The 12,017-nt window shown below is 44.5% G+C and overlaps 1 protein-coding gene across 3 annotated transcripts in view; it reads left to right on the forward strand.

Moving 5' to 3' along the window:
* Positions 1–12,017, forward strand: part of LOC310767069 (glutamate decarboxylase 1-like) — a 30,057-nt gene that overhangs the window by 10,566 nt on the left and 7,474 nt on the right. For all 3 annotated transcript variants that reach the window (XM_083623910.1, XM_083623908.1, XM_083623909.1), the window contains 7 exons: positions 902–1,014; positions 2,517–2,632; positions 3,639–3,718; positions 5,113–5,167; positions 7,622–7,738; positions 8,295–8,359; positions 10,030–10,108. In XM_083623910.1, the coding sequence (XP_083480036.1) occupies positions 902–1,014; positions 2,517–2,632; positions 3,639–3,718; positions 5,113–5,167; positions 7,622–7,738; positions 8,295–8,359; positions 10,030–10,108 (625 nt within the window). The remainder of the gene's footprint in view (positions 1–901; positions 1,015–2,516; positions 2,633–3,638; positions 3,719–5,112; positions 5,168–7,621; positions 7,739–8,294; positions 8,360–10,029; positions 10,109–12,017) is intronic.

Consider the following 12,017-nt stretch of genomic DNA (forward strand, 5'->3'; position numbering starts at 1 on the left):
GGGAGGTGAGATGCTCAGACCCCCGACTCAATCGTCCTTGCAAGCTGGCACCTCTGGTCCTAACTATCCCCCTACCAAAAAATTCACTGCATGCCATGGAATCAGTCATCAGCATAGAAGTTAAAACTGAAGTGTAACAACTAAACTCAGATGTAACATCTTAAACAAGCAGTAGGGAACCTCAGGACAGGGATGGACTGCCTAGTCCTCAGGAACTTCCCACAGGCCACACCCATGCTAGTCCTACTTAGTGCCCTCCTTTGGTGCATTAACCAGCTGGTATGTGATAATGCCCCTTGCTCAGCTGAATGGAGCTGTGTGCATAGAGACTTTTTGTTGCTGAGATGTAGCCTGCAGTACAAAGACAAAAGTCCACTGACTTTTGCCTTTGGACCCGCCCACTTCTTGCTCTCTAACCATCCCTACTTTTGCCTCTGGCTCCACCTACCACTGGCATAGGTTTCTCTACCCTTGACACAGAAGATGGAAAAGAGGATGGTAAGAAAAGGTACTTGAGGAAAAGAGGGATGAAAAAAGAAATGTGCAGGCCCCAGATCGAACTCTAGCTGTGCACAAGTAGCCCCAAGTAACAACCACATCCTCATAGATGGGAATGTTCATATATATATATATATATATATATATATATATATATATATATATGCATCCAGCCAATTCCTTCAAAGCAGGGTGAACCTTGAGATACAGGTGCAAATGAGCATCTATCCAGGTGTATTAATACATCCTTGTTACCTTCCTGTGTGGAAGCCTGTTTCTGTGAGCAATTCTGTTGCTTGACCGAGGTGGAAATCTGTATTGATTTTTCTTTGTCTTTATCAATCTGTTCTGATGAGTTCATTTTGTATTTCTGACTACCATTTTTTTTATTTTTTTAAAATAGGTTTACTTATGAAATAGCCCCAGTATTCATTGTAATGGAGGAGATCATACTTAGAAAAATGCAAGAAATTATCGGATGGGGGGAAAGTGAAGCAGATGGCATATTTTCTCCCGGTAAGTAGATCAGAAATTATTATTCATCCAATGAGTCTTATTCAAACCCTAGAACCGACATGGATCATTTCCTGACATTTAAAATGTGAACATTAATTTGAAGATAGACTGTGTATAGAAAGATGAATAGATACTGGCTCAAAATCACTGTAAGAACATGTTTCTTAAGGGGAGGGCAGAGAACTCCGAGAAAGTGGTATGGCTAGATTATCAAATCAAAGCTTTAAAGAGAAATACTTTTTTCCCCTTTTGCCGTGATCAGGTATCGCACTATGGCTTAGCAAGAGATTAATGACCCTAGCTTCCTCCCAGCCTTGTTTGCTCTACCTCCCATGCCCAAGAGGAGGACATTTGATGGAAGTACCCATCCAAACAGGGACGCGGGTGGCACTGTGGGTAAAACCTCAGCGCCTAGGACTTGCCGATCGTATGGTCAGCGGTTCGAATCCCCGTGGCGGGGTGAGCTCCCGTCGTTAGGTCCCAGCTCCTGCCCACCTAGCAGTTCGAAAGCACTCTTAAGTGCAAGTATATAAATAGGGACTGCTTTATAGCGGGAAGGTAAACGGCGTTTCCGTGTGCTGCGCTGGTGCTGGCTCGCCAGCTGCAGCTTCGTCACGCTGGCCACGTGACCTGGAAGTGTCTTCGGATGGCGCCGGCTCACGGCCTCTAGAGCGAGATGAGCACGCAACCCTAGAGTCGGACACGACTGCCCCGTACGGGCAGGGGTACCTTTACCCTTTACCTTACCCATCCAAACATTTCTGTATGCCACTACAGCAGCTCGGATCTTATTAGCCCCAAACTGGTGAGTGAGTGAGGTCCTTAAAAAGAAGGATTGGCAATTAAAAATGATAGGATATGCAGAGCACTTCCTTCCCAATGAAGAGCTTTTATGCTCGCAAGACTAAATGCTTTCCCCTCCGCAGTGACCACAGGTAGATACTCACAAATTCCTTATCAATCCTGCCTGTGTGCCTTCAGTCAGGCAGTACCAGACTCACTGGACCATATTCTTTTGGACTGCCCTTTGCACAGCAGACTCCACAAACAAATGCTGAGCAAGGTGTTGGACCTGGGACCCACAGCTCAGAAAAAAAGCCAAATGAGGTTTCTCCTAGCGGATAGGGATTAATCTCCATCTTACCCGAAAGGGTTCTTAATGAGTCATCGCTCTAGGGCAGGGGTCAGCAAACTTTTTCAGAAGGGGACCAGTCCACTGTCCCTCAGACCTTGTGGGGGGCCGGACTATATTTTGAAGGGGGGGGAATGAATTCCTATGCCCCACAAATAACCCAGAGATGCATTTTAAATAAAAGGACACATTCTACTCATGTAAAAACACGCCGATTCCTGGACCGTTCGTGGGTCGGATTTAGAAGGCAATTGGGCCAGATTCGGCCCCCGGGCCTTAGTTTGCCTACCCATGTGTTATGTTGTACTGTTCATTCCCAAGGAGACTAAGCTATTCAAGCAGATGCTTAATTTCTTTATTTGTCTTCCAGGGGGCAGCATATCAAACCTCTACAGTGTTCTAGTTGCCCGCTATAAACGTTACCCTGAGATTAAAACCAAAGGCATGGCAGCCATTCCAGACATCATTCTCTTTGTTTCTGAACATGTGAGTATGCACTCACAATAAAGTCTGTGCTATGTTATTTGTCTGTGATATGATGCCTTTTAATGATAATCCTGTAGAGACTTGTTATATTTTAGTAAGACTTTTAATAAGACCAGTAATAAACCTTTGTAAGCTTCTTCTCTTTTTCTTGTTGTTTAAGCTGTGTGTGTATGTGTGTGTGTGTATAAAATCATGCCCTGCTGCTATGCTTGTCTTGCGAGAACCGCCACCCTAAGTTAAATCTAACCGAAATCAATCAGTTTGCGACAAACATTTTATGCGTGCATGCAAAATATCAAAATGGGTACTCCAAATTTGCCACCAATTCATGCTAGATTGGGGGGGGGGGCAATTTCATTCCAGCCATAGTTCTCTATTCTTTTCCATGGCCGAACTTTGGGGGGGAAACGAACAACCTGATTCTGCAAGTTTCAATTAAAGATTGCGTATACTCTGTAAAGATTTGCCTGGTTCCCACATTGTGACCAAAAGAGCTCAAATTTATGCCTTGTTCCACTTGCAAAACCAGGTGGAAAGTTTTCAAATATCAGATTTTATCTTCACCCAATGATTTCAATGGAGCTTAGTCATAGCTCATTGCTGGCCTTAACTGGGCTGTGACCATTGTCAATTTCATAAAATAATGGTTGGTAATCAGAGAAATCTCAAGGATGCCTTATGAGCTGGCGGCAATACCTCCCTCTGAGGAACAAAACAGTATTAGAGATGATATATGTTTTGGAATGGTTACTCTGAAACCAGCAAACACAGGAATGGGCAGTTTCACCGTGTATGATGTTCACTCTTCTCCTCAAAACAATGATTTAAGTAGTATTTTAGTTGAATTGTACTCCCCTAGATGTCAACAGACGACAAGGGCTTAAATCCCTGTCTTGTCTGTCTTTGTATTTCTTTAACATAGAAGCAACCGTGAAGCAATCTTTCAGCTCTAATGTATGTTGTGAGATCTTTCCTCTATTTAACCTTTTCAACCTTACTATCTAAGAGCCATTATTCTGTAAAGAAAGCTGCAGCAGTTCTTGGGATCGGAATGGATAATGTTATTGTCGTCAAGTGTGATGAAAGGTAAGGCCTTCAGCTCCTTTTTGTGCATGATTTATATATCCACTCAAGCAATTTACTTGCATTTGCAGAGATGTGTGAACCTTTTATTTCTTCATATTCTAGATTCACATATTAGGAACACTTTCCCCAAAAAACAAATGTGTTGCTTTCGCAATGCCAAACTGAATAATGTTTTCTGTATTTTAGGCATAATATCTGAAATAATATCTTAATTGCACATCATTCAGTGAACTTCCCATTTAGTCGCCATATTTCAATAAGTAAAAACCAGGACACCCTGAAAGTTGCTGAGCTTTTTTTAGGAAACCACAAAAATTGTTGAGCTTCTTTATGACAAACCCCAAGGTTGTTGATTTTTCAATTGACTTGCCTAAAAAGTGCCGGCTTTTGAAATTACCCCTGGATGTCAATCAACTTTTGAAATCCTGGTCTCCTTAAGCAATTGGCTTCATTCCGCAATGGCTTGTTCATCCAACTGTCATGTTTTTCACAGGTCTGATAATAATTTCTCAGACCTCCTGTCTCTTTTGGGCTACTTGGCTAAAAACCATTTAAAGATGGGAAGCTTAACATCTTGTTTAGCACCAGAACTCCATTTGGTGGCTGCCTCCCCCAAATTCACTGGGCATTGCATCATTTCAAAGCATTCTGGGAAAATACAATGGTGACCACCTCAAAAAGTGGCAGACATCAGGCGATAGCTGCCCAAATCAGCTCTGTCGCTACAGCAAAAACAACAGTTAATGGTTTACGTAAGGAAAAAAACAATGGAAAAAAATGAACGGAAATGAACGAATTGTAGAAAAATTCCAAAATCCATATCAGGAGAATACTTTTAGCAGGTCAATCAAAATGTCACAAAATAACATTGGGGCTTTTCAGTTCTCCAGAACAGAATGGACGAGACCAGGAAAAACTGCTGGTAGTGAAGTCATGGCGTCTGCATTTGGGTTACAGCTCACATCCACAGCAAACATTTCAAGCACATTTAAAGTTCATGGCTTCCGCACAGAGCTACAATTCCTAGCATTCTTTGGGGGAAGGGGTATGCTTTAAAGTTTGGTGTGGGTGTGACCACAGTCTCCAGATGGAATGTGAGATAAAATTGCAGACATGAAAAGGAGGTTCTGTTAGGCGCCATGCGGATTTCAGGTGCCAGCCCAAATTACAAAACTGGGGGTGGGTTGGGGGAAATATTGCACACTCCCAATGTAGAGCCAAACGTCCTGTTCCTCTCTGAAGTGGTGCATTGAGTCTTATGGGGGTTTCTTCCACTATGCAAAACTTTAGCTTACAAGGGGAAACGGATGGTGCCCTTAATTGTTATGCATTTGGAAGGTTGCACAATGAGTAATATTTAGCAAGCACTGCTGCTGCTGCTTTGTTCTTAACAGGGGGAAGATGATTCCATCTGAACTGGAGGAAAACATTATCCAAGTCAAAAAACAGGTTTGGCTTCCATCACCTTCATGTAACCTTTCAGGTCCTTGTTCTATAGCTACTCTGCTGGAATTTAATTGTATGTATATGATATCCCTATTGAGCTAAATTGGACTTTGGCAGGTTATTTGGAACTGGTCGGAAGGGTCTCTAGCTCCCTTGCCCCAGGCAAGTTAGCAGGTGGTTGAGAAAGACTTGATGGCTTCTCCTCATCTCTTCCTCCTCTTTGTCCTTTGCAAAGTGAAAGGGATGATGGTGAAGGAGGAGGACAGGGCTAGGGACCTTATGGTCCTCCAGATGTTACCAGAATCCAACTCCCATCAGCCCCAGCCTGCATAGCCAATGGTCCTTCCTCTCAGGAGTAGGAGTCGCCACTTCTGGAGACCAATATCAAAACCTGTCATTGGTGATCCTTTTTATGGTATTAAAAATATGCCATATGAAGCAGTCTCAAGCAATGACTAGAGCAGCCTTTCTCAACTTGTGGGTCCCCAGAGCTCAGGGATGATGGGAGTTGTGGTCCAACAACATCTGGGGATCCAGAGGTTGAGAACCACTGGACTAGAGAGTCTCGCTAGTGGAAGCCTGCGCACAAACTTCCACCAGTGCAACAGGGTTTCCCTTGCTACTGTTGTCATAGTAGCAAGTTGAAATGCCTCCCAATTTTTAAAATATTTTAAGTGTTGAAGAACGTATGAGCTGGACAAAGAGAAACCCAAGAGTTCTGATCTGTAGGCTGACAATCGATGGTGATGATTGTGCACACGAGACAAAGAAGGAAAAAAGAATAGATTCTTCCACCTCTGATTCATCAATTATTTTTCCAGAATATAGGTAAAATGTCTTTGTTATACATCGCATTGCCGCTATATCCTACAGTGATGCTTGCCAAGAAAAGGAATGAATCTTACCATGCTCTGCAGCAAAGGATTATGATGTTTCACAAAAGTTGAGCTTTCTTTGGGCAGAGTTGTTGAACTTTGTAAGTTTTGACCTCCTGGGTAGTTGCCTAGGAAGGTATAAAGACAAGGGAATGTTTCTTACCATCCTTTTTTATTCAATAATTACACAGCGAGGCTATAGAACCCAGCCTCTTGGATCATGGCATTGTCCTGAGGGAAGCTCCATCTCCTTCTCTCCCACTTCCTCATTCGTCATCATCATCACCTCCTCTACGGGTGCCTCTAAGTTTCCTCTGTCTTTGAGCTCTTTGCTCTCCTACTTTTAAGGCTCGCCGGGTTCTGGAAGGTGGAGGGTCTGGAATGCTTTCTAATGACATGTCAGCCAGATGTTGTTCTGACTCTTCCATGATTTCCCAGCTTTCCCCCTCATCTGCCTCTGAGCTGCTTCCTCCCTCAAACCACCGTTGTAAATCTATACTGTCTTCCCCTTCCTCCTCCCTGGAAGTGTCAGGATGGGGAGGGGGTCTCTACCGTTCCTCCTTTGCCCAGTCCCTGACAATTAGTTTTCTTTAACAGTGGAAGCAGGTTTTCAGATCATACACAGCCCTTCTTCAGGCTTTGATTATGAGATCAAAAAATGAACATCCAATAGACAAGATAGAAACAACTGGGTAGTCAGGCTGACGGTTACTTGGTTGCAGAAGTTTACTGGTCATTGCTGTTGGCATGGAGATAGTCTAGGCTGAATGCAAACATGTCATTCTGATGTCATGTGTGATGTCATAAAGAGGATACGCTTTAAGTCTTAGGAAAGCCAAAAGCAGTTAACAGTCAGACTGCATCTCAGCCCTGTCAAGATGGATCTCCATAATAGGTAATGAATAATTTTATTGGGGGGGATATATTAACTTTTACTATTGGGGAAAAGTTTTAGATTGGTTTGCCAGTGTGTACCCCATTAAGTTGAGACCAATAGATAGATATTCACAACCCTGTACCCATCAAATAATCAACTTTATGGGTGACTTTGGGACTGATTCACACAACCACATTTCCTTTCTCTACTCTATACCCCGCATCTCTCCCACTTCTTCATTCGTCAACCTTATCACCTCCTCTATGGGTGCTGGTAAGGTCCTCTTTCTTCAAGCTCTTTGCTCTCCTACTTTTCAGGTTCGCTGGGTTCTGGGAGATGGTGGGTCTGGAATGCTTTCTAGTGTCAATGAGTCAGCCAGCTGCTGCTCTGGCTCTCCCATGATTCCCCAACTTTCCCCCTCATCTGCCTCTGAGCGGTGACCTCCCTCAAACCCCTGTTGTAAGTCTATACTGTCTTCCTCTTCCTCCTCCCTGGAAGGGTCAGGATGGGGAGGCCATCTCCACTATTCCTCCTCTGCCCAGTCCCTGACAGCTGTTGAGCCAAAACGCAAAAAGGACATTTCTGACAGCAGCATTCCCCGTATGTCCTGGAAATTCTGGATGTACGGCAACCTAGGTTATGACAAAGGACAAGTCCTTGTTGCATGTGCACTAATACAGCCTGCCATCTTGAATTTGTTTTCAGGGCAAAGTACCATTGTATGTAAGTGCCACAGCCGGGACAACTGTGTATGGAGCTTTCGATCCACTCGTTCACATAGCTGACATCTGCGAGAAGTATAACCTCTGGATGCATGTGGATGTAAGGTGGTTCTTGGCTATCTGTTCCATATTGCTCCTGGAAGTTGAGTTTTGAAATGTTAAATGATTGTAAAATTACTGAAATGTATAAAATTGAAAATCATAAATATTTTTTTAAAAAAAATATCTTCCAAGCAAAGAGATCAGTAGTACAGTGGTACCTCAGGTTACATATGCTTCGGGTTACATACGCTTCAGGTTACATACTCCGCTAACCCAGAAATAGTGCTTCAGGTTAAGAACTTTGCCTCAGGATAAGAACAGAAATCGTGCTCCAGCAGCACGGCAGCAGCAGGAGACCCCATTAGCTAAAGTGGTGCTTCAGGTTAAGAACAGTTTCAGGTTAAGTACGGACCTCCGGAACTAATTAAGCACTTAACGCGAGGTACCACTGTATAGCTACTAAGTTCAGAATGTCTATAGGATTGTCTGTAGATTGGATTCCTATTCCATTATGAAATGTACATATGATGAGTGGAAGGCAAAATTTTAATAAACGGTGTTGGTGAACAGTGGCATTCTCCCAGTAAGATAAGCGTGTGTTTCGTTTCTGATAGGCAGCATGGGGAGGCGGCCTGCTTCTGTCGAAAAGGCATTCCCACAAACTGAGCGGCATTGAAAGGTAATCACATTATGTTCTTTAAGGGTAAGCTGCAGTGAGATCAACATATTAGCCAGTCTTTCTCCTCGGTTCAGACGTCTTGCTGAAGTGCAGACTATAAGGCCTGTCACCATAGTAATAGTGACTCATAGTAGGAGCGGAAGCAAGTTGTTGCACTGAGTTTGAGGGGGAAAGGAGAATAAATCTAGAGCAGTACCAAGTTTTATATTATGGAAGACAGGGGTGAGGAGCCTCACTCCTGGGGGCTGAATGTGGCCCTCTCTGGCCCCCGGGATCCCTCCAAGGCCACAGCCCTCCCTACACCATCTCCCCAGGACCAATCTGGAGTGCTTGTGTCTGGCTGCAATGTGTCCTTGAATACCACAGTCTTAATCTGGATGGTCCCTGGAAAAGAGCCTGACGTTGGGAAAGATGGAGGGCACGAGGAGAAGGGGACGACAGAGGACGAGATGGTTGGATAGTGTTCTCGAAGCTACCAGCATGAGTTTGACCAAAGTGCGGGAGGCAGTGGAAGACAGGAGTGCCTGGCGTGCTCTGGTCCACGGGGTCACGAAGAGTCGGACACGACTAAACGACTAAACAACAACAACAACAAATCTGGATGGAAGGGTGTGCATGTGTATGTCTGGAATCCTCTGACTTTGACATGGCTGGAATGTAGCCTCTTGTCAGGGAGCCGGCAAGGAGAGCAGGTCGTTCGCAGATCAGAGAAAGAGAGTGAAACACTAGCTAACGTACAGTTAGTTTCTTTATTAAGAAAGTAGAACAAAGAGGACATGGAGATTTCTAAGGATTGCTCCTGCCTAGATGAAGCAGTTGCCGGATTGGCTTGTTACTCCCCCTCCACTCTCACTCCTTCTGTGTCAGGCCCCTTCCTCCATCTACAATGAGCCCCAAGTGACCCTCTTTGTGTCTGCTTAGCTCTGTGGTATGCAGCAGACATCTTGTTTTGGGAGTGGGGTTCAGGCTGTCAGAGAAGGAGTCAGAGTAGCTCCGTGGTGGACCAGCCAAGTCTGATTCCTGGTCCTGTCCTGTTTCCTCCTCTTCATCATCCTCCAAGCTCCCAGCCTCCAGTACTTCCCAGCTCTTCCCTTCCTCTGTGGTGTGGCTGGTTCCCCACCACCAGGTTCCAGGGTCCAAACCCTTTCCCTCTGCACTTTCCCTGGGGGGCTCTTGGCCAGGTGGCTTCCTCATCCAGCCAGTCCCTGACACATCTTCTACAAAGAGTTGCACCTGTTCCCCTGCCCACCTTTTGCCTCCCTTTGCCCCACTGCTATGCACCCCCCAAAAAAGTTGGCTGAACAAGACCCCTCCTCCCCTGAGGTAAGAGACCTACAAGTTTATTTGCACTCTGTTCCCTGTTGGCATAATTTCATACAATTTTTTTTTGCAGCATCAAATGCTGTGTCCCCATTCTCTCGAAAGTCCTGCTGACTTTTCGTTTTGCTTCCCCCGCCTCCCGCTCCCCATTCTCCTGTCAAGTTGCTTTGATGATAAACCTTGTGGATCAAAGTTGCTGATATGAACATCTCTATAAAGTATTATTAGGTCGGTGACTTCATCGCTAATGCTTCCAACTAATATTTATGTGTGCGTTTATATGCTTCAGAGTATACGACCCATTTCAAACCTGGCATATTCATTATCTTTTAATTTTCTTCTTTACCTAGGGCTAATTCTGTCACGTGGAATCCTCACAAGCTGATGGGAGTTCCGCTGCAGTGTTCTGCTTTCTTAGTCCGTGAGAAGGTAACACCCACCCCTTTCCTACCATGGACAGAGCTCAATATCTCAGGGCAGACACAGGATCCCAGACCAGTTTTCAATGCCGCTTCTTTAAGAAGGAGTTAAGTTCCACACAAGCATGACTAGATTTGCTATCTGATGCTAGGATGTGACTCCTATTGCACCTGGTAGGACTTGATTTGGAGAAAACATGCGTATGACTGGGTTGTAAAGTGCATTTAGTTGTCCGCATCTGGAGAGCACCAGATTGAGGAAGGCTGTGCTAGGCTATATATCTGCAGGCGATGTAAACATAACAATGTGTGGCATGCCAAGCTGAATGCAGTCCATCAGCTATGTAGTGTAGCCTGCTAGATGCTGGCTGTGTGCAGAGGCAAGGATTTTGAAGTATCCAGCAGGCCATAATATGTGGGAGTAGACTGCATTCAGCTTGGTGGGTCACAAGTTGTACCGAGACTGTTTGAGTTGATCTCTTTGACAGGAACACACTGGCTGGGGCAACCCAGCCAGATGGGCGGGGTACAAATATGATGATGATGATGATGAATACTTGGGTTGTATCCGGACTAACTCATTCATTTTTATTTAATAATATTTATATACTACTTGATTGTTAAAAACCCAAAAACCTCAAAGTCAGGCATCCCCAACCTTCATCCCTCCAGATGTTTTGGACTACAATTCCCATCATCCCTGACCATTGGTCCTGTTAGCTAGGGATCATGGGAGTTGTAGGCCAAAACATCTGGAGGGTCGCAGATTGGGGATGCCTGCTCAAAGCGGTTTACAAAAGGGATAAGACAATAAAAGTATATATAAAAAACCAGATTGTGGTGGTCCTGATGGCCTTGGCCAACTGGATGCTGCGCTGAGGGGTCGGCCGAGCAAATAGATGGGGGGGCGGATGCAAGGGAAGCCTGCTTCTCTCAGGTCCGCTTCCCATGCCCCGCCCCCAAGGCCACCATGGATTGGTCCATTTGAATGGGCAGGTTTGGCAGGAACCCATGAGCCTCCAGCAAGGCCGAGGGGGACAGGGAAAAACAGCTAAGATGCTGTGTCGCGTCTGGGGAAAGAGGAGGCGCCACATTAGCTTGCAAACGCTGCTCATTGGAAGCGGCTGTTTTTTTTGCAATACAATTTTTTATCAAATTTTTGCAACATTTTCACAATAATCTTCATATCACGTAATTACATTGTTTCATAAATTGACTACGCACCCCCTCTCTACCATGTTTTTACTCAAACCTTTTCTGCTGCATTATATCTTGATCGATTACAAAAAGTTTCTCCACATACCGTGACCTTATCATTTTTCTTCCACTGCTTTTAAATCAAATCCTGCCTGCGATTTCATTCGACTATAGTTAACACAGCTATTTAAAGCACTGAAATCATCGCTGAAATCAGTGATAAGCTAAAAATATATATTAAAACACATGTAAACATTCTGCACATCTGGGGGAGGCATGTCTAAAGCAGGTATGGAAAGGAGTGCAGTGAAGACACCTGCTTGATGTCAGTAGGGAGTTCCAGATTGTGAGTGTGGAAGATCAATTTCTTACAAATCCAGAGTATTATCTGCATCTGCAACAGTGCCAGATCCACAGACTGAGTGGGCATATATGGGGAAAGGTGATCTCACTGGTAGAGTCTCATGCTGTAGCTCCACTGAAATCAGTTGTATCTAAGTTAATTGTGACTAAGTTATGCCATTTACTTCAATGGGGCTAAAACATGACCATTGTCATCATGCCCAGCTTGTGGGCTTCCCTTAGCCATCTGGCTGACAATTGTGGAGATCAGGATGCCAGGCCAGATGTGATTAGAGAGATCTGTTCCAGCAGAGTTCTTCTTTATGTTCCCTGCATATCATGTTCAGGCAAATCTCTCAGAGCCGGTTCTACAAAATCAT

Source organism: Podarcis filfolensis (assembly GCF_964270895.1).
Source record: "Podarcis filfolensis genome assembly, chromosome: 7".
Classification (NCBI taxonomy): Eukaryota; Metazoa; Chordata; class Lepidosauria; order Squamata; family Lacertidae; genus Podarcis; species Podarcis filfolensis.